Genomic DNA, 21867 nt, shown 5'->3' on the forward strand with positions numbered 1-21867 from the left:
TGTGACATGCTCTGTGTGTGTCATTTTGTTTGCTAACATCTTTTGGAAGCCTGACACAAAGTGACCCAGTTCTCTCCATGACCTGTGACATGCTCTGTGTGTGTGTCATTTTGTTTGCTAACATCTTTTGGAAGCCTGACACAAAGTGACCCAGTTCTCTCCATGACCTGTGACATGCTCTGTGTGTGTCATTTTGTTTGCTAACATCTTTTGGAAGCCTGACACAAAGTGACCCAGTTCTCTCCATGACCTGTGACATGCTCTGTGTGTGTCATTTTGTTTGCTAACATCTTTTGGAAGCCTGACACAAAGTGACCCAGTTCTCTCCATGACCTGTGACATGCTCTGTGTGTGTCATTTTGTTTGCTAACATCTTTTGGAAGCCTGACACAAAGTGACCCAGTTCTCTCCATGACCTGTGACATGCTCTGTGTGTGTCATTTTGTTTGCTAACATCTTTTGGAAGCCTGACACAAAGTGACCCAGTTCTCTCCATGACCTGTGACATGCTCTGTGTGTGTCATTTTGTTTGCTAACATCTTTTGGAAGCCTGACACAAAGTGACCCAGTTCTCTCCATGACCTGTGACATGCTCTGTGTGTGTCATTTTGTTTGCTAACATCTTTTGGAAGCCTGACACAAAGTGACCCAGTTCTCTCCATGACCTGTGACATGCTCTGTGTGTGTCATTTTGTTTGCTAACATCTTTTGGAAGCCTGACACAAAGTGACCCAGTTCTCTCCATGACCTGTGACATGCTCTGTGTGTGTGTCATTTTGTTTGCTAACATCTTTTGGAAGCCTGACACAAAGTGACCCAGTTCTCTCCATGACCTGTGACATGCTCTGTGTGTGTCATTTTGTTTGCTAACATCTTTTGGAAGCCTGACACAAAGTGACCCAGTTCTCTCCATGACCTGTGACATGCTCTGTGTGTGTCATTTTGTTTGCTAACATCTTTTGGAAGCCTGACACAAAGTGACCCAGTTCTCTCCATGACCTGTGACATGCTCTGTGTGTGTCATTTTGTTTGCTAACATCTTTTGGAAGCCTGACACAAAGTGACCCAGTTCTCTCCATGACCTGTGACATGCTCTGTGTGTGTCATTTTGTTTGCTAACATCTTTTGGAAGCCTGACACAATGTGACCCAGTTCTCTCCATGACCTGTGACATGTGCTCTGTGTGTGTCATTTTGTTTGCTAACATCTTTTAGAAGCCTGACACAATGTGACCCAGTTCTCTCCATGACCTGTGACATGCTCTGTGTGTGTCATTTTGTTTGCTAACATCTTTTAGAAGCCTGACACAATGTGACCCAGTTCTCTCCATGACCTGTGACATGCTCTGTGTGTGTGTCATTTTGTTTGCTAACATCTTTTGGAACCCTGACACAATGTGACCCAGTTCTCTCCATGACCTGTGACATGCTCTGTGTGTGTCATTTTGTTTGCTAACATCTTTTAGAAGCCTGACACAAAGTGACCCAGTTCTCTCCATGACTGTGACGTGCTCTGTGTGTGTGTCATTTTGTTTGCTAACATCTTTTGGAAGCCTGACACAAAGTGACCCAGTTCTCTCCATGACCTGTGACATGCTCTGTGTGTGTCATTTTGTTTGCTAACATCTTTTGGAAGCCTGACACAAAGTGACCCAGTTCTCTCCATGACCTGTGACATGCTCTGTGTGTGTCATTTTGTTTGCTAACATCTTTTGGAAGCCTGACACAAAGTGACCCAGTTCTCTCCATGACCTGTGACATGCTCTGTGTGTGTGTCATTTTGTTTGCTAACATCTTTTGGAAGCCTGACACAAAGTGACCCAGTTCTCTCCATGACCTGTGACATGCTCTGTGTGTGTCATTTTGTTTGCTAACATCTTTTGGAAGCCTGACACAAAGTGACCCAGTTCTCTCCATGACCTGTGACATGCTCTGTGTGTGTCATTTTGTTTGCTAACATCTTTTGGAAGCCTGACACAAAGTGACCCAGTTCTCTCCATGACCTGTGACATGCTCTGTGTGTGTCATTTTGTTTGCTAACATCTTTTGGAAGCCTGACACAAAGTGACCCAGTTCTCTCCATGACCTGTGACATGCTCTGTGTGTGTCATTTTGTTTGCTAACATCTTTTGGAAGCCTGACACAAAGTGACCCAGTTCTCTCCATGACTGTGACATGCTCTGTGTGTGTCATTTTGTTTGCTAACATCTTTTGGAAGCCTGACACAAAGTGACCCAGTTCTCTCCATGACCTGTGACATGCTCTGTGTGTGTCATTTTGTTTGCTAACATCTTTTGGAAGCCTGACACAAAGTGACCCAGTTCTCTCCATGACCTGTGACATGCTCTGTGTGTGTGTCATTTTGTTTGCTAACATCTTTTGGAAGCCTGACACAAAGTGACCCAGTTCTCTCCATGACCTGTGACATGCTCTGTGTGTGTCATTTTGTTTGCTAACATCTTTTGGAAGCCTGACACAAAGTGACCCAGTTCTCTCCATGACCTGTGACATGCTCTGTGTGTGTCATTTTGTTTGCTAACATCTTTTGGAAGCCTGACACAAAGTGACCCAGTTCTCTCCATGACCTGTGACATGCTCTGTGTGTGTCATTTTGTTTGCTAACATCTTTTGGAAGCCTGACACAAAGTGACCCAGTTCTCTCCATGACCTGTGACATGCTCTGTGTGTGTCATTTTGTTTGCTAACATCTTTTGGAAGCCTGACACAAAGTGACCCAGTTCTCTCCATGACCTGTGACATGCTCTGTGTGTGTCATTTTGTTTGCTAACATCTTTTGGAAGCCTGACACAATGTGACCCAGTTCTCCATGACCTGTGACGTGCTCTGTGTGTGTCATTTTGTTTGCTAACATCTTTTGGAACCCTGACACAATGTGACCCAGTTCTCTCCATGACCTGTGACGTGCTCTGTGTGTGTCATTTTGTTTGCTAACATCTTTTGGAAGCCTGACACAAAGTGACCCAGTTCTCTCCATGACCTGTGACATGTGCTGTGTGTGTGTCATTTTGTTTGCTAACATCTTTTGGAAGCCTGACACAAAGTGACCCAGTTCTCTCCATGACCTGTGACATGCTCTGTGTGTGTCATTTTGTTTGCTAACATCTTTTGGAAGCCTGACACAAAGTGACCCAGTTCTCCATGACCTGTGACGTGCTCTGTGTGTGTCATTTTGTTTGCTAACATCTTTTGGAAGCCTGACACAAAGTGACCCAGTTCTCTCCATGACCTGTGACATGCTCTGTGTGTGTCATTTTGTTTGCTAACATCTTTTGGAAGCCTGACACAAAGTGACCCAGTTCTCCATGACCTGTGACGTGCTCTGTGTGTGTCATTTTGTTTGCTAACATCTTTTGGAAGCCTGACACAATGTGACCCAGTTCTCCATGACCTGTGACATGTGCTCTGTGTGTGTCATTTTGTTTGCTAACATCTTTTGGAAGCCTGACACAATGTGACCCAGTTCTCCATGACCTGTGACATGTGCTGTGTGTGTGTCATTTTGTTTGCTAACATCTTTTGGAAGCCTGACACAAAGTGACCCAGTTCTCTCCATGACCTGTGACATGCTCTGTGTGTGTCATTTTGTTTGCTAACATCTTTTGGAAGCCTGACACAAAGTGACCCAGTTCTCTCCATGACCTGTGACATGCTCTGTGTGTGTCATTTTGTTTGCAGGCATTGTGAGAACCCTGTGACAGTGACCCATTTCCAGATGACCCGTAACGTGCTGTTTTGTTTGGAATTTTGTTCGTTGATGTGCTGGAACCCTGATGCAAAGTGACACTGTTCTCCGCATGACTTGTAAGGAGTGTCCTGTGTGTGTGTGACATTTTGCTTGTTGACATCTATAATAACCGTAGAACAATGACCCATTTCTCCAGATGACCTGTGACCTGTTCTCTGTGTGGTGTTATGTTTGGTGACGTCTGTGAGAACTGAAATACAGTGACGTGTTTCTCCAGATGACCTGTGACCTCTGTGTGGTGTTATGTTTGGTGACGTCTGTGAGAACTGAAGTACAGTGACGTGTTTCTCCAGATGACCTGTGACCTGTGACCTCTGTGTGGTGTTATGTTTGGTGACGTCTGTGAGAACTGAAATATAGTGACGTGTTTCTCCAGATGACCTGTTCTCTGTGTGGTGTTATGTTTGGTGACGTCTGTGGGAACTGAAGTACAGTGACGTGTTTCTCCAGATGACCTGTGACCTGTTCTCTGTGTGGTGTTATGTTTGGTGACGTCTGTGAGAACTGAAGCACAGTGACGTGTTTCTCCAGATGACCTGTGACCTGTTCTCTGTGTGGTGTTATGTTTGGTGACGTCTGTGAGAACTGAAGCACAGTGACGTGTTTCTCCAGATGACCTGTGACCTGTTCTCTGTGTGGTGTTATGTTTGGTGACGTCTGTGGGAACTGAAATATAGTGACGTGTTTCTCCAGATGACCTGTTCTCTGTGTGGTGTTATGTTTGGTGACGTCTGTGAGAACTGAAGTACAGTGACGTGTTTCTCCAGATGACCTGTGACCTGTTCTCTGTGTGGTGTTATGTTTGGTGACGTCTGTGAGAACTGAAGCACAGTGACGTGTTTCTCCAGATGACCTGTGACCTCTGTGTGGTGTTATGTTTGGTGACGTCTGTGAGAACTGAAATACAGTGACGTGTTTCTCCAGATGACCTGTGACCTGTTCTCTGTGTGGTGTTATGTTTGGTGACGTCTGTGAGAACTGAAATACAGTGACGTGTTTCTCCAGATGACCTGTGTGTGTGTGACATTTTGCTTGTTGATATCTATGGAAGCCTGACACAGACTGACCCAGTTCTCCCCATGACCTGTAAAGTGTTATGTGTGTGTTGTGTTGTGGCAGCCGTCAGTCACCTCTGCTCAGGTAGGCAGCCTGTTACACTAATGACCCAGCTTGTAAAGCGCTTAGAGCTTGGTCTCCGACAGAGGATAGGTGCTATATAAGAATCCATATCATTCATTCATTTTGTTGTGTGTGTGTGTGCAGGGCTACGGGGAGAACAAGATGAAGTCGTCGACAGTGGCCCAGGAGGTGAAGCCGCTGGACGGCGTCCATGTGTACAACATTGCCTGTGGCTACGCCCACACCATGTTCCTCGCTCGCTGTGACACGGACGAGGAGAGGGAGAGACTGCAGAAACTGCCGCTCTTCTCACCCTAGTGTGTCCCCCCCGTCCCCACTCCCTCCATACCTCCCCCCTTCATCCAGCCTTCCGCAGCTAATGATTCCTTCACCTCATCTTCACCCACCCATCCTTCCGTGAAATCTTGTTTTTTCTTTTTACTGTCCAGGGCTGGGTTGGACAGGTGATCTATGTGGCGCTAAGTTTGCTTAGCGTTGAGGATTTCTCAAAGTCTATGGAATAAGCAGTGTGGAATTCTGGGTGCTAAAGAAAATTTGCTCTGCACAGATATCTCTTGCAACCCTAGCCCTGTTTCTTCAGGCTTTGTGTGGGGTTTTTTTTTCAGTCTTTGGTGAGGGAAGTCATTTTCAACACATGGTTACTTGAATACTTATAACAAAGGTTTAGTTTGGGTTGTTATTTTCACAGATGGAATCCATATCATACTACAAGGGGGGGAGATATACTGAATATATAAGGATTCCTACCTATGACAGTGGTTTAGTTTCATAACTGGGATCCTAATTGTACCAAAACATGTGAGAGGGGGAAAAGATAGGGTCTGGACATGGCGAGATGAAAAAGAAGAGAGTACATGGTTGGCATGTGTAGATAGATTGGTGAAGTGTAGAAAGATTGTGTTGAGCATTTCTTTTGTTCCACACATGTAGTCCTGAGCCTGGGACATGGTGAACAAAAACAACATAAAGTGTCGGGTTGAAACAGATGCTGTGCACTGGCCAGAACATGGAACTTTGTTTTTTTATGGATTGGGTTTGACAAGTTTTGATAGAGATTTTGTGACTTAGGCCACTGTTTGGTCGGCTTTTGGGCTTATTAGCAGATTGTGGCCAACGGAGAGTTGCTTGCCTTTACTGCCTCAGTGTGGTCGTTTTGCTGTATGTATTGATGAGGTGCCCTGGAGTGTACATGTGAGCGGCAATAACTTTGCTTTTTGTCATGTTGTGAAGAAGAATCCAGTCTCAGGTGACAGTGTCTTTACTGGTAGCAAGTGATGGGAGTTGGCTGAAACATTTCACCTTGTTTCCGGCTGTAAAGATCAGCTGAACAAAAAAGCAGAAACTGGTATGACTTTGGGGTGAACTTTTCATGATAGAAATTTTGGAATTTGAAGTGTTTAAGGGTGTTGTCTGTTAGAAAGGAATTCCATGTGGGAAATTTGGAGAGAAAATTATGTGCTGCAGAAGATTTGATTGATGCTGTTTCTGATTCTAACTGGGGGTGAATAGTATGGTTGCAGACATGGGCAGCCTATCAAATTGGTGACTTGTTTCAAATCTCGGTAACCCAGTACTGTTGGGAGTTGTCTTCACACTGTGGAGTTATCTTGCCGTTTTTCCCTGCCTCCCTCCCTCCCTCCATATTGCTGTTACGTCCTCTTGACTTTGTTTTTCTGAAGATGAAAATGTTTTTTGGTGTTTTGGTCCATTATTTCTCAAGGACTGGCATGGAGGGGAAATGTGTGCATGGCGTGTACTGTTTTATATCCGAATACGGGTGTTCATGCCATCATCTTGTGTAATGAACTTCTCCAATAACAAAACCCAACCGTATAATGACTTTTTTTTAAATCGTGAAATATCATCACATCAGGGGTTTCTTGAGGAAATGACTTGACTTGCCGAATGCCATGGCAGGTCTTTTGTCAAATTCTCGTGTTTTCTTTTATACGTTGTTGAGCATTGTCGTCCTTGTGGGGATTGCCCTTTTTTGTGTTGAAGTTGATGATAGGTGTGAAGGAAGGATGAATGATACTGTATTTGAAGTAAGGGAGATGTCTTTTGTCCTGTCTTTGATGATGATATTATTGTTATTATGATGTAAATGTGTTTTTGTGTTCCATCCCCGGGGATATATCAAGGGTTAGGTTCAAGTGTTGGGGGGATTTTTGTTGTTGTTGACAATTTGGCAGGCCATCTGAAAGAATATGCAGCAGTTTCTGTCAGGATGATAGTAGCAAAAAGATTTTTTTTCTCTCTCTCTCTCTCCTCCATGGGGGCATTTGTAGGAGTCAACCGAGGCAGAATCAGACGTTGGACTGATTCAGTGAGCAGGGTTAGAGGCTGTGTTTCAGCATGCTGTGTCCCTGGGAAAGGCACTTCACTCTCCTGATTCAGTGAGCAAGGTTAGAGGCTGTGTTTCAGCATGCTGTGTCCTGGGGAAAGGCACTCCACTCTCCTGATTCAGTGAGCAGGGTTAGAGGCTGTGTTTCAGCATGCTGTGTCCTGGGGAAAGGCACTTCAATCTCCTGATTCAGTGAGCAGGGTTAGAGGCTGTGTTTCAGCATGCTGTGTCCTGGGGAAAGGCACTTCAATCTCCTGATTCAGTGAGCAGGGTTAGAGGCTGTGTTTCAGCATGCTGTGTCCTGGGGAAAGGCACTTCACTCTCCTGATTCAGTGAGCAGGGTTAGAGGCTGTGTTTCAGCATGCTGTGTCCCTGGGAAAGGCACTTCACTCTCCTGATTCAGTGAGCAGGGTTAGAGGCTGTGTTTCAGCATGCTGTGTCTTGGGGAAAGGCACTCCACTCTCCTGATTCAGTGAGCAGGGTTAGAGGCTGTGTTTCAGCATGCTGTGTCTTGGGGAAAGGCACTTCACTCTCCTGATTCAGTGAGCAGGGTTAGAGGCTGTGTTTCAGCATGCTGTGTCTTGGGGAAAGGCACTTCAATCTCCTGATTCAGTGAGCAGGGTTAGAGGCTGTGTTTCAGCATGCTGTGTCTTGGGGAAAGGCACTCCACTCTCCTGATTCAGTGAGCAGGGTTAGAGGCTGTGTTTCAGCATGCTGTGTCCCTGAGAAAGGCACTTCACTCTCCTGATTCAGTGAGCAGGGTTAGAGGCTGTGTTTCAGCATGCTGTGTCCCTGGGAAAGGCACTTCACTCTCCTGATTCAGTGAGCAGGGTTAGAGGCTGTGTTTCAGCATGCTGTGTCTTGGGGAAAGGCAGTGGACAGGATTTCACTGGGTCCCACATTTCTGTCCCAAGCGCCAGACGTAGTGGACAGGATTTCACTGGGTCCCACCTTTCTGTACCAAGCGCCAGACGCAGCAGACAGGATTTCACTGGGCCCCACATTTCTGTACCAAGCGCCAGACGTAGTGGACAGGATTTCACTGGGTCCCACCTTTCTGTACCAAGCGCCAGACGTAGCTGGACAGGATTTCACTGGGTCCCACATTTCTGTCCCAAGCGCCAGACGTAGTGGACAGGATTTCACTGGGTCCCACCTTTCTGTACCAAGCGCCAGACGCAGCAGACAGGATTTCACTGGGTCCCACCTTTCTGTACCAAGCGCCAGACGCAGCAGACAGGATTTCACTGGGTCCCACCTTTCTGTACCAAGCGCCAGACGCAGCAGACAGGATTTCACTGGGTCCCACCTTTCTGTACCAAGCACCAGACGCAGCAGACAGGATTTCACTGGGTCCCACCTTTCTGTACCAAGCGCCAGACGCAGCAGACAGGATTTCACTGGGTCCCACCTTTCTGTACCAAGCGCCAGACGCAGCAGACAGGATTTCACTGGGTCCCACCTTTCTGTACCAAGCGCCAGACGCAGCAGACAGGATTTCACTGGGTCCCACCTTTCTGTACCAAGCGCCAGACGCAGCAGATAGGATTTCACTGGGTCCCACCTTTCTGTACCAAGCGCCAGACGCAGCAGACAGGATTTCACTGGGTCCCACCTTTCTGTACCAAGCGCCAGACGCAGCAGATAGGATTTCACTGGGTCCCACCTTTCTGTACCAAGCGCCAGACGCAGCAGACAGGATTTCACTGGGTCCCACCTTTCTGTACCAAGCGCCAGACGCAGCAGATAGGATTTCACTGGGTCCCACCTTTCTGTACCAAGCGCCAGACGCAGCAGATAGGATTTCACTGGGTCCCACCTTTCTGTACCAAGCGCCAGACGCAGCAGATAGGATTTCACTGGGTCCCACCTTTCTGTACCAAGCGCCAGACGCAGCAGACAGGATTTCACTGGGTCCCACCTTTCTGTACCAAGCGCCAGACGCAGCAGACAGGATTTCACTGGGTCCCACATTTCTGTACCAAGTGCCAGACGCAGCAGATAGGATTTCACTGGGTCCCACATTTCTGTACCAAGTGCCAGACGCAGCAGACAGGATTTCACTGGGTCCCACCTTTCTGTACCAAGCGCCAGACGCAGCAGACAGGATTTCACTGGGTCCCACATTTCTGTACCAAGTGCCAGACGCAGCAGATAGGATTTCACTGGGTCCCACCTTTCTGTACCAAGTGCCAGACGCAGCAGACAGGATTTCACTGGGTCCCACCTTTCTGTACCAAGCGCCAGACGCAGCAGACAGGATTTCACTGGGTCCCACCTTTCTGTACCAAGTGCCAGACGCAGCAGATAGGATTTCACTGGGTCCCACATTTCTGTACCAAGTGCCAGACGCAGCAGACAGGATTTCACTGGGTCCCACCTTTCTGTACCAAGCGCCAGACGCAGCTGGACAGGATTTCACTGGGTCCCACATTTCTGTACCAAGCGCCAGACGCAGCAGACAGGATTTCACTGGGTCCCACCTTTCTGTACCAAGTGCCAGACGCAGCAGACAGGATTTCACTGGGTCCCACCTTTCTGTACCAAGCGCCAGATGCAGCAGACAGGATTTCACTGGGTCCCACCTTTCTGTACCAAGCGCCAGACGCAGCAGACAGGATTTCACTGGGTCCCACCTTTCTGTACCAAGCGCCAGACGCAGCAGACAGGATTTCACTGGGTCCCACCTTTCTGTACCAAGCGCCAGACGCAGCAGGACAGGATTTCACTGGGTCCCACCTTTCTGTACCAAGTGCCAGACGCAGCAGACAGGATTTCACTGCCCCGATGGTTGTAAAAGGCTGTGGGGCATTTAACCCTTGATATGTAGTGTGCCTTCTGTTGTTTCCACTCCTGGAAAGGGGAGTTGTCTCATCATGGTCTGTCGGTACTAGGAAGTCTCCACAGTGATCACGGTGACTGTCGACAATCCTATCTTTCTCCTGTGTCTGTACTTTGGTGTGTGTGACGATCTGTAAATATGGTGATGATGATCCCTTTTGACTTTTTCTTGTCCAGAGAAATGTTTTTTGGGGTCTGAAGTGTTTGTGGGGTTGGGGTGTTTTATTCATCCTGTGTTCTCTACAATTTTTTTTTTTTTTTCTTCTTCTTCTTCTTCAGATTATTACTGTGTTTGATGACATGAAATACAAAGGCCAAAATAGAATACCTGTTTTGTTTTTTTGTTGTTATTATTTTGAAGTTCTGAAGTGCAGTGGTGGTGGTTTTTTTCTGTAATAATTTTTGCAGCAGCTATTTTGGTAGTTGAACGTTATTGCTCAAATTCAAATTGAGTATAAGATAATAGTTGAGATGAAATTAGTGCAGTACTGTTCTTTGATGAAGTAGAAATTTTAGAAGTTAAACTGTTGTCATCAGTTGCCAGACTTATTTGTACCATTCAATTTTGAATGCTGATGTGAGTAAACTTTTTTTTTTCCAAGTCGTTGAAAACGCCCGTTTCATGCTGATGGTATATGCATACATCACGTGAAAACATCTCAAAGAGCGTTTCAATAAAATGTCACACAAACATGGATGAAATAGAAGTGGCATTAAAGAAGAAAAAAAAGTATGTACATTGGAATGGTGCGTTACATCTTCCCCTGGGTCAGGGACTGTCATGGTCCCCATGCACTGTGGACACAGGTGTGTGCTATGACAGGTGACAATGTTCCCCTGGGTCAGGGACTGTCATGGTCCCCATGCACTGTGGACACAGGTGTGTGCTATGACAGGTGACAATGTTCCCCTGGGTCAGGGACTGTCATGGTCCCCATGCACTGTGGACACAGGTGTGTGCTATGACAGGTGACAATGTTCCCCTGGGTCAGGGACTGTCATGGTCCCCATGCACTGTGGACACAGGTGTGTGCTATGACAGGTGACAATGTTCCCCTGGGTCAGGGACTGTCATGGTCCCCATGCACTGTGGACACAGGTGTGTGCTATGACAGGTGACAATCCGGGCGACAGGCTGGAGGGAGGGCACTTTTCTCCAGCCCCAGTCACCACTGGCCCCCTGTGTAGTCTGGCCCTGCATCCAAGCCATGGTACAGTAACTAGACTTATAGTTCCGCCAAAGTAACGCACAGGTATCTACATCTTGACTGATCACATTGTAAATAGTGTAAGTAGGGAGATACTGCTTTCAGATATGTGTAAAGTAGTGAGAAAAGAAAACTTTCTGACAGATTTTAATTGAGAGGCAGCCTTTAAAACGAAAAGAAGAAAGAAATTATGACCTCCAGTTCAGAACAACAACAAAAATAGTTCATGAACTTTCTGTAATTATGGCTGAAAGGTAGTGCTTCTCTTTATAAGTGACAGTTCCTTGATTTCATATTTACATGATAAAGTCAGTCTTTCTGATGGTTTATTGTGACAGGGTTTTTGGTTTGTTTTAGGAGGGGGGCGGGGGGGGGGTCATTAGTGCTGACAGACAATGAAATGTCCAGAAATGAATGACGTCTGATCAGAATCACAGCAATACACTCCACTGTTCTCTGGTTTGTCATGTTCGACCCGTATTGCCAGCCTGCATGGGGCTGTTCAGTTTGATGAACAGTTAGTTCCAGGTGTCGAGTCTTTCTGCCTATCCGAATAATTGGATCAGTTGTTTTTGTATGGCATTTCCAGTCATGTATACCAAATTGTGAAATAAATCTGAATTTCCTGCAGCACGGCATTCGTAACAGTATTTCTGGTTTTCCCTCCCACTCATCCTTTTCCCCAGTTTAGCCCCCCAAGAATTTTTGCAGATTATTTTTTCATTTCCTTTTTGTATCTGTTTTTTGTCAAGTTATCAGGGACCGATATTTCCAGTGTTTCGGTCCTGTGACCTCACCTGGGATATGAATAACAAAAGACACTACCATGTTTTCATTTGTAAAAGACCTCGGAAATTAGTGTGATGGGTGGTGCTGAAACTTGGCAACAAACTCACTCTTTTTTGTTGTGTTTTTTTTTTATAATAGTTTTAAGATGTATGATCAATATTGAAATACCTATATAATGGGCCAATGATTTGTTCATTACATACTTGTTTCTTCATTTTCAGAATGTTATCAGCAGATGTTTCCCTCGTGTTGAATTATCTTTAGTTTTCACAGCATTGTTGACAGTGTGCATTAGCAGTTATCTTTGTATTGCTTCTTACTGTGGTAGGCTTAGGCATTTGTAATAATACATGTTTGGAACTCAGGGGCATTATTTTTTTAATCATTTTTATTCTATATTATTTATGATCATTTTTCCTACACCCACCATTGACACCACACTACGGAGACCCTTTTGCTGTGTGGCCAGTGGAGTTAGATGTGTTGTCATGTCATGAAAACTGGGTCCCTGTCCTGTTCTCTTTGTGGTGTGTGCATGGTCAGCGTAGGGGGGTTGTTCATCTCTCTTTTCGGAGTCTGTTGGGAACACATTGTGTTCATGTGCAATTATTTAATACCATAGTGTATATGCACGAATGCAACCTTTTGGGAGGTATATTATGTCCCAAATTCCTATGAAGGGCATGTTTTGTTGTTGTTATTCACGTACACATGCAGCAAATTACAGTAACTGCTATGTCTTGAAAGTAAATGGGTGGGTTTTTTGTTTGGTTGGTTGGTTGTTTTTTGGTTTTGTTTTGTTTTGCTGGAAAGTAGCCAGCCCTGATGTATGGAAAGTTTCAGATGGACCATAAACAAGATCCATGGATGTCAACATTATAAACATTTCTGAAACTTCTGTTCCCCTCAGTCAAGTACAAGTGTTGGTGTTTTCCGGACTGACGAAGATACATCCTACTTAATTTTTTTCTTTTTCTTTTTAAAACTCCAAATTCTGACCTCCAGACACTCTTTATTGTGGGGCTTTATTATGTCCAAAGTGAGAACAATTCACTGAAAAAAAATTTTTTTTTAACAACTATTTCTCTCAGGCTGGTTGCATAGTGTCCTGGTGTGTGAATGGGGTGATGGAAGTCAGTCCATACTTGTCCAAATCCACATTGTGTGTATTGCGTCTCTTTTAAGTAATAAATAAAATTGCCTGATGGATTGTGTTGTTGGTTAATGTTTTCAGTGTCATGTTTTCATAACGTTCTCAGCTGTTCTCATGGCTCGTGTACTGACAAGCGTTTTGTCTCAACATGATTGTATTGTCGACTGTAGTCTATTTTGTGTCCATCTTCTGTACTCTGTTGGACGGTGTAGATGGTGTAGTAATGGATGGTATTGGAAATAAAGTCCATATCATGTGACGGCAGTGTCTTGTTACTGATGGCAGTGTGCGTTGTCGTGAGGAGGGAAAGTGTTGTGTTGTATTACTGTCTCAACAGATTTCTCTGTGTGGAAATTCATGTTTGTTCTCACAGAGAAGAGTGACTCACTCCAGTGCACAGCACCACCCGCTTTTTTTTTCTTTTTCTTTTCTGCTTGCAGATTTGTTTTCCTATCAAAATGGTCCTTTTTTACGTAATTTTGCCAGGCACAACCCTTATGTTGCAGTGGGTTCTTTTATGTGCACTAAATGCATGCTACACACTTGACTTTTGTTTAGAGTCTCATGCCAATGACTAGCATCCAGACCACCACTCAAGGTCTGGTGGTGAGGGAGACAATGCTGGTGGGCATGTGATTTGAACCAGTGTGCTGAGGGAAAATGATGGTTGTGTTGGTTGAATCTAAATTACATGTCTCCAATGAGGTCAGGTCAGGTCATTAGATCTGCTACTGGTAACCTGTAATCCAGTACAACCTGTTCAGGGTCGGGTTGCCGGCGACTAAACCGGCACTCCCACTGCTCCCTTCCGGGACTGGTGAGGCGGGTGGCTAGACACCCTTATGGAGATCCATGAAAGGGCGTCGGCTCAGGAGAGCCACCGACGGCCATCTAGCTCCACTGTGCTGTGTGCATGCCACACGCAGTTGGCCCCCGGGGTGTGTCTACCCACGCATGCGAAGTCTGGATCCGGCAGAATCTGCGGAAGAAACCTATCGGTTCAACGGAGAGGAAGGCGGTTACAGCAACGCATTGTGGAGTGCAGAGAGCAAGATGAGACACCGAAAGGATATCTTGGTCATCCACTGCATCCGTGCTCATCCTCCAGTCGTCTCGACTTAGTCTTGCCACTGGAAATTGGTGGACCCGGACGAGAGAGTGAGGTCGACGTTGCGCAACTCCTCTTCACTTTAAACAAACTCATCGCGCAAGTCATCAGTCATCCAAAATGACCTTTCATCCTTCATCATTTCATCACCCCCAAGTCCTGTGGCGACAGGCGAGCGACGAAACGACAGGTGTGGGTACACTGGCAGTCGCAACCGCAGACCTGCACGCAGGCGGCTCAGGCTATAGGGTCGTTCTTCGTCGACAGGAGCAGCGATGGAGCTTGGCAGCCGTCTGAGCAGCCCTTTTTAGGAATGCACTGCTCACCTCCCTGGCATGAGGAAGGGGCTAGAAAAGGTGCCCTAAAAAAAATTGCCTGCTCCATATCACCCTGGCCAGCATACCGCGGCTGGCGGGGGACCCTACATCAGCGGTCGAAACAAAAAAGAAAGAAAAGAAAAAAACAAGAATCGTTCCTCTCACCATTGGTGCTTGAACATAAGGACTCTCCTGGACAGAGATAACATGGACAGACCCCAAAGGAGAACAGCACTAGTTGCATCCGAACTCGCCAGATACAACATTGACATCGCAGCCTTGAGTGAGACTCGGCTTGCAGGCGAAGGCGAGCTCTGTGAACGGGGATCTGGTCACACCTTCTGGAGTGGACGAGGAAGCGAAGAGCGACGTGAGGCTGGCGTTGGTTTTGCAGTAAAAACAGCACTTGTCGGCAAGCTAGCTGGAATCCCAAAGGGAGTCAACGATAGGCTTATGACCATGAAACTCCCACTGGCATCTGGCCAGAAGCACCTCACCATTGTCAGTGCCTACGCCCCAACCATGACCAACCCGGATGAAGTGAAGGCGAAGTTCTACGAGGACCTTCACTCTGTCATTGCTGCTATCCCTAAAGCAGACAAGCTCATCATTCTTGGGGACTTCAATGCTAGAGTTGGCTCTGACTACATCTCCTGGGATGGAGTGATTGGAAAGCACGGTGTGGGCTACTGCAACCCAAATGGATTGCTTTTGCTTCAGACTTGTGCAGAGCACGAACTGCTGATAACCAACACAGTTTTCTGCCTCCCTACCCGTAACAGGACGTCATGGATGCACCCTTGCTCAAAGCACTGGCATCTCATCGATTACGTCATCGTCAGGAAAAGGGATAGGCAAGATGTACGTGTAACAAAGACCATGTGCGGCGCCGAGTGTTGGACAGACCATCGCCTTGTAGTCTCGAAGCTGAATATTCGAATCCAGCCCAAGAGACGCCCCCAAGGCCAGAAGGCTCCAAAACAGCTCAACATCGCTAAGCTGAATAACATCACCATCAAACAGTCCTTTGTGGAGCTGCTGGAAGATCGTCTGGAATCCGCCTCTCTGGACAACCAGAATGTGGAGTCTGACTGGAGGACCCTGCGTGAGCTAATCTATAGTACAGCTTCAGAGACCCTGGGACCCATGACCAGAAAGCACAAAGACTGGTTTGATGAAAACTGTGATGAAATCAAGCAGCTTCTGGATGAGAAACGCCGTCTGCATCAAGCCTACCTGAGCAACCCAAAGTCCACATCAAAAAAGGATGCGTACGATGCCATCCACAGGGACTGTTCAGCAAAAGTTACGCCAGATGCAGGATAAGTGGCTGAGTGACAAAGCTGATGAGATCCAGGGATATGCTGACAGGCACGATATGAAGAGGTTCTATGATGCCTTAAAAGAAGTCCGGCCCCACATCCTCAGATCATCCCCCCTCCTCAGTGCAGATGGGAATACCTTGATCACCGAGGAGAAAATTCTCGAACGCTGGGCTGAGCACTTCAACAGTGTCTTAAATCGCCCTTCCTCCATAAATGATGAAGCCGTAGACCGTCTCCCACAAGTCCCCATCAACGAAGCACTGGACGATCCGCCAACACTTCTTGAGACCCAGAAAGCAATCCGTCTGCTATCCAGTGGCAAAGCACCTGGCTCAGACTCCATACCAGCAGAGGTCTACAAGGATGGAGGCACTGTGCTGACTGAGAAGCTCCATCAGCTGTACTCACTCATGTGGAAAGAAGAGACAATCCCCCAGGATTTCAAAGATGCATCTATCATTCACTTGTACAAGCGAAAGGGGAACGGGCAAGCCTGTGATAACCATCGGGGCATTTCCTTGCTCTCCATCGCAGGCAAGATACTTGCCAGGATCCTACTAAACCGCCTCACAGCACACCTTGACCAAGGTCATTTGCCTGAGAGCCAATGTGGATTCCGGAAAGAGCGCGGAACCACCGACATGGTGTTTGCTGCAAGGCAGCTGCAAGAGAAATGTCGGGAGCAAAATGCTGATCTGTTCTCCACCTCACTAAGGCCTTCGACACCGTGAGTTGAGAGGGACTGTGGAAGATCATGGCCAAGTACGGATGCCCTCGGAAATTTATTTCCTTGGTCAGCCAATTCCATGAAGGCATGCAGGCTCGAGTCCAGGACAATGGCGAAACATCTGCTCCTTTTGCTGTCACAAATGGTGTCAAGCAAGGCTGTGTCCTGGCTCCAACGCTGTTCAGCCTCATGTTCTCTGCAATGCTTACTGATGCCTTCAGAGATGGCGATGTTGGAATCGGCCTAAAGTACCGAACAGATGGCAAGTTGTTTAACCTCAGAAGGCTTCAAGCAAAAACGAAGGTCATGACAGACATCATCAGAGACTTTTTGTTTGCTGATGATTGTGCCCACAACGCTGGATCTGAAGCTGACATGCAACTCAGCGTCGACAAGTTTGCCACTGCCAGCAGGAACTTCGGCCTTACCATCAGCACGAGGAAAACTGAAGTTCTTCATCAGCCAGCCCCAGGGAAACCCTATGTTGAGCCCAACATCACAGTCAACGGTCAGAGACTCAGTGCGGTGGAGCGGTTCACATACCTTGGCAGCACACTGTCACGAAATGCGACCATCGACGATGAAGTGAACGTCAGGATTGCAAGAGCAAGCGCAACTTTTGGCAGACTCAGTGCAAATGTCTGGAACAGAAGAGGCATTAGTCTTGAGACCAAGCTAAAGGTCTACAGAGCAGTAGTTCTCCCCACACTACTGTACGCCTGCGAAACTTGGACAGTGTACCAACGACATGCCAAGAAGCTGAACCACTTCCACACAACATGCCTCAGGAAGCTACTGAACATCAAGTGGCAAGACAGGACCCCAGACACAGAGGTGCTCGCAAAAGCCACCCTTCCCAGCATCTTCACCATCCCGATGCAGTCCCAGCTTTGCTGGGCTGGACACGTGGCGCGCATGCCAGACCATCGGCTGCCCAAAAGGCTCTTCTATGGCGAGCTGCAACAAGGGAAGAGATCACACGGAGGTCAGAAGAAGCGCTTCAGAGATACTCTGAAAGTCTCTCTTAAAGCGTTTGATATCAACCCTGACTCCTGGGAGGAATCTGCAGTGGACCGTGACAAATGGCGCGCTGCTGTGCACAAAGGCGCCAAGTTGTGCGAGGCCAACAGGACTGCAGCAGCTGTTCAGAAGAGGCAGGCCAGAAAGTCACGGGCAAACAAGCTCCCTGACAATGATATGCCTGTCTTTGTCTGCCCCAACTGTCAGCGAACATTTCGTGCGCAGATTGGACTATTCAGCCATCTGCGCATTCACAGATAGACTCATGAGCATCCTCCCCCCCACCCCACCACCACCCTCCCCCCATCCCCCAGCTGGATGACAACGATGGTCATCATCGATCTCGATGGACACACCACCACCACCACATGTCTCCAAACACTTTTGAAATACATTATCTGCACAGAAACCAAGTTGTTACAGTGGACTCCACTTATAAGGACCTCCGATATAAGAACCATCGCTTATAGGGACACCCCAAAGCAGGTCCCTGCCAAAGTTGTTCTTTGTGATCACTTATTAAAACTCGCATAGAAGAACCCTCTGATATAGGGTTCATCGCTTATATGGACAGCACTTGCTAGGTCCCCACATCAAACTTTCCTCGGATATAAGAACCGCAAGTAGGAATGATCATTTCTAGGAAGTCTGCGATTATTCTATTTTTGGAACCCTCGCTTGTAAAGACACCATCTGTTTGTTCCCAACACGACCTCCCCTCGGATATAAGAACCGAAAGTAGAAGTTATGCTCGGTTCATTTTCGTTTCGTTTCATTTCCCAGAATTTCCAAGAAACATTTCTTCTACAAGATGGCGGAGCGTAAGAGAAAAGCATTGTCTCTCCAACAAAAAATCGAAATAATTAGAGAGGTCGAGCGTAACCCTCAGAAAAGCAAAAGTCTCATCGCTGATGAAATGAAAGTTCCGAGGACGACTTTGCTCAACATCGTAAGAGAAAAAGCCAAATACGTTGGGCAGTTTGAAAGCAGCAAGACTGAGCTTTCCAGAAAGCGTGCAAGAGGCTCCGAACATCGCACTGTTGACTCTGCTTTGTTGGAGTGGTTCTCTGTGAAAAGGTAATTGATCTCTCTCTCTCTCTCTCTCTCTCTCTCTCTCTCACACACACACACACACACATTCCCTCTCCCTTCCTCCCTCTCTCTCTCTCTCTCTCTCTCTCGTGGCAGATTATTTTACTTTCGAGAGGGACAGGCATAATCCAGACCTCGCCCACCCCTTTGTTTGTTTGTTTAATGCCACCCCACTCTATTCCTACGTATACCAAACAACATAGAAAAAAGAAATGATGCTCTGTGAAACTGTATTTGTTTCAGAAAACGCGCCCAAGAATCCTGATGACACTGACTTTTTACCGCTGACTTTTTACCCCTTGCATGCTTATCTATATTTTAGACCTGTGCATTGGCGCGTTCTTGGGTTGTTTCGTGCGGGTAGGTGTGTGTGGGTGTGGGCAGAAAACGTAAAAAGAGAGAAGGCAAACTCCGCTGCTGCGTGAAGCCGCGCTGCGTGCAACAAAACTGATGCTGGCACCACCACCCCCTTCCAGCCATAAAGTGAACCTTGAACCTTGCTGAGAAAGGATGGCGGCGAGAAAGTGAATCGGTCTGGTAGTTTAGGCTGTAATACGTATACTCCCAATAAATTTCCTTGTATTCTTTAAAGTCATTTTGTCAAAATGTGATCGTAACTCTCTCTCTCTCTCTGTCTCTCTGTCTGTCTGTCTCTCTCTCTCATTTTCATTAAGACAGCTATTGTTACATAACTTCTAGAGTTATTTGCATTAAATTTATGTTTCACGTACGCAAAAGAAGTAAACTATATTGCATCGAGATCAAGCCAACCAGCAAGTTCCACTTCATTGACGCAAAGGCTTAAACAAGCAAGAGATTGCCGTGGACACACACACACACACGCACACACGCACGCACGCACGCACACAGACCATTAGAGGTCGATATACGACTCTTTTTAGCTTGTCCACAATATTTTCTTCTTTCCTTGGTTATAAGAACACACACTAGCACAACTGACCTCATATCCGAGGTATGCTTATAAGAACCCTCGCTTATAAGGACACCCAAATGCTGGCCCCGGCGGTGTATCCGAAGTCCACTGTATAGACCCACACCCTCCAAACATCTCGACACAAAGTTTTTCCTTTTTGAAAAAGATACGCTGTTATATATCTTTCAACACAAATGACAGCCTGAAAAAGAACTTGAGGTACATCTACATGTCTCTCAGCCTACCCAGCACAATCACATCTCAGCCTACCCAGCACAATCACATCTCAGCCTACCCAGCACAATCACATCTCAACCTGCCCAGCACAATCACATCTCTCAGCCTACCCAGCACAATCACATCTCAACCTACCCAGCACAATCACATCTCTCAACCTGCCCAGCACAATCACATCTCTCAACCTGCCCAGCACAATCACATCTCTCAACCTACCCAGCACAATCACATCTCTCAACCTACCCAGCACAATCACATCTCAACCTACCCAGCACAATCACATCTCTCAACCTACCCAGCACAATCACATCTCAACCTACCCAGCACAATCACATCTCTCAACCTACCCAGCACAATCACATCTCTCAACCTACCCAGCACAATCACATCTCTCAACCTGCCCAGCACAATCACATCTCTCAACCTGCCCAGCACAATCACATCTCTCAACCTACCCAGCACAATCACATTTCATTTGAGGTCACCATTAAACTACCACACAGCTCTCATCACTTTTGACACACACACATTTTATTTCAGTGTAAATAGTGTGTAAATGATTTTAGTGTCATTGGTTCCATCTTATACAGACTAATCTAAGATCTGCACTCATAAATCTATTCACAAATCTGCCCCTTCCTATCTCTGTGGCTACCTTCACCTCTAGACCCCATCTCGCTCTTTACAACCAGCTTCAGATCCACTGTTTACGCATACCCACATTCAAACACCCCACCGCCTGTGGGCTGCCACTCTCTCTCTGTACCTTCCTTTTGCAATGAGCTCCCTCCTTCACTTTGTGGGGTCCCCCCACTCAGCTCTTTCATGTCTGGCCTTAACTCTCTCCATACGAACGGCGAAAGAGATGTCGTTAACAGCGTTTCACCCCAGTTACCATCATCAAAATATTGCAAGCGGAAGGCTCTTATACTGAAGACGTGAATGTTGACAAAGAATACCACAATTCTGACGACGGAAGCTAAAGGTTGGGTCATTCAGACACCCACTGGACATCCGAGGGGTCTGTGTAGAGGAGAAGAGAGGACTGGCCGTACTGAGTGAGTTAAAACCCACCTCTTCCCAAGACAGCCTCTCTCCCCTGCCTCTTCCTTGTTTTCAGTTTCCCCAGTTCAGAGTTAAGCATGTGTATGACTGGTGTGAAAGAGCTTGGATTTGTCTCTGCACAAGATTCAGCGCTATATAGATACTGATTATTTTATTGAATACATTTTCCAACCCTCTCAAAGCACAAATATTCCACTCTGAAAACAAGTGTACATGTATACACATCTCTCAATATTAATTTCATTCCTGGAAAAAAAAAAAAAACCCAACTGTTCTCAAACAAAATAGTTGCAGCACTCTGGGAAAAATGAATTGAGGCATGAAACAGCTGTTTGGAATGCCAATTTAATTCAATCAAAAAGAAAGCAACAGCTGAGGCCAAAATGTACAGCAAAATTATCATTTCAAAGTAAAGGCTGCACATACACGAATTCAGTGAATGTGAAATGCTTTCACAAAATTGAAGTTGGTGTATGCAAAATGCTTTCACAAAAAAAATTTTCAGTGTATGCAAAATGCTTTCACATAAATGAGCTTAGTGTACACAAAATGCTTTCACATAAATGAGCTCAGTGTACACAAAATGCTTTCACATAAATGAGCTTAGTGTACACAAAATGCTTTCACAGAAATGAGCTTAGTGTACACAAAATGCTTTCAAATAAATGAGCTTAGTGCACACAAAATGCTTTCACATAAATGAGCTCAGTGTACGCAAAATGCTTTCACATAAATGAGCTCAGTGTACACAAAATGCTTTCACATACCTAAATGAGCTTAGTGTACACAAAATGCTTTCACA

At 46.3% G+C, this 21867-nt stretch overlaps 1 protein-coding gene and 1 long non-coding RNA gene across 2 annotated transcripts in view; both read left to right on the plus strand.

Annotated features, from left to right (window-relative positions):
- LOC143302045 (protein RCC2-like) overlaps positions 1 to 7730 on the plus strand; it is a 34573-nt gene extending 26843 nt beyond the window's left edge. Inside the window, exon 11 of the mRNA XM_076616532.1 lies at positions 5029 to 7730. Within this exon, the coding sequence (XP_076472647.1) occupies positions 5029 to 5202 (174 nt within the window). The 3' untranslated portion in view covers positions 5203 to 7730. The remainder of the gene's footprint in view (positions 1 to 5028) is intronic.
- A 2110-nt stretch (positions 7731 to 9840) lies between these two features.
- On the plus strand, positions 9841 to 13499 carry LOC143302042 (uncharacterized). The gene is made up of 2 exons (XR_013057872.1): positions 9841 to 10897; positions 11190 to 13499. It is a non-coding gene; the product is annotated as an uncharacterized LOC143302042 (long non-coding RNA).
- Positions 13500 to 21867: the final 8368 nt, after the last annotated feature.

The sequence above is a fragment of the Babylonia areolata genome, chromosome 28, assembly GCF_041734735.1.
Source record: "Babylonia areolata isolate BAREFJ2019XMU chromosome 28, ASM4173473v1, whole genome shotgun sequence".
Classification (NCBI taxonomy): Eukaryota; Metazoa; Mollusca; class Gastropoda; order Neogastropoda; family Buccinidae; genus Babylonia; species Babylonia areolata.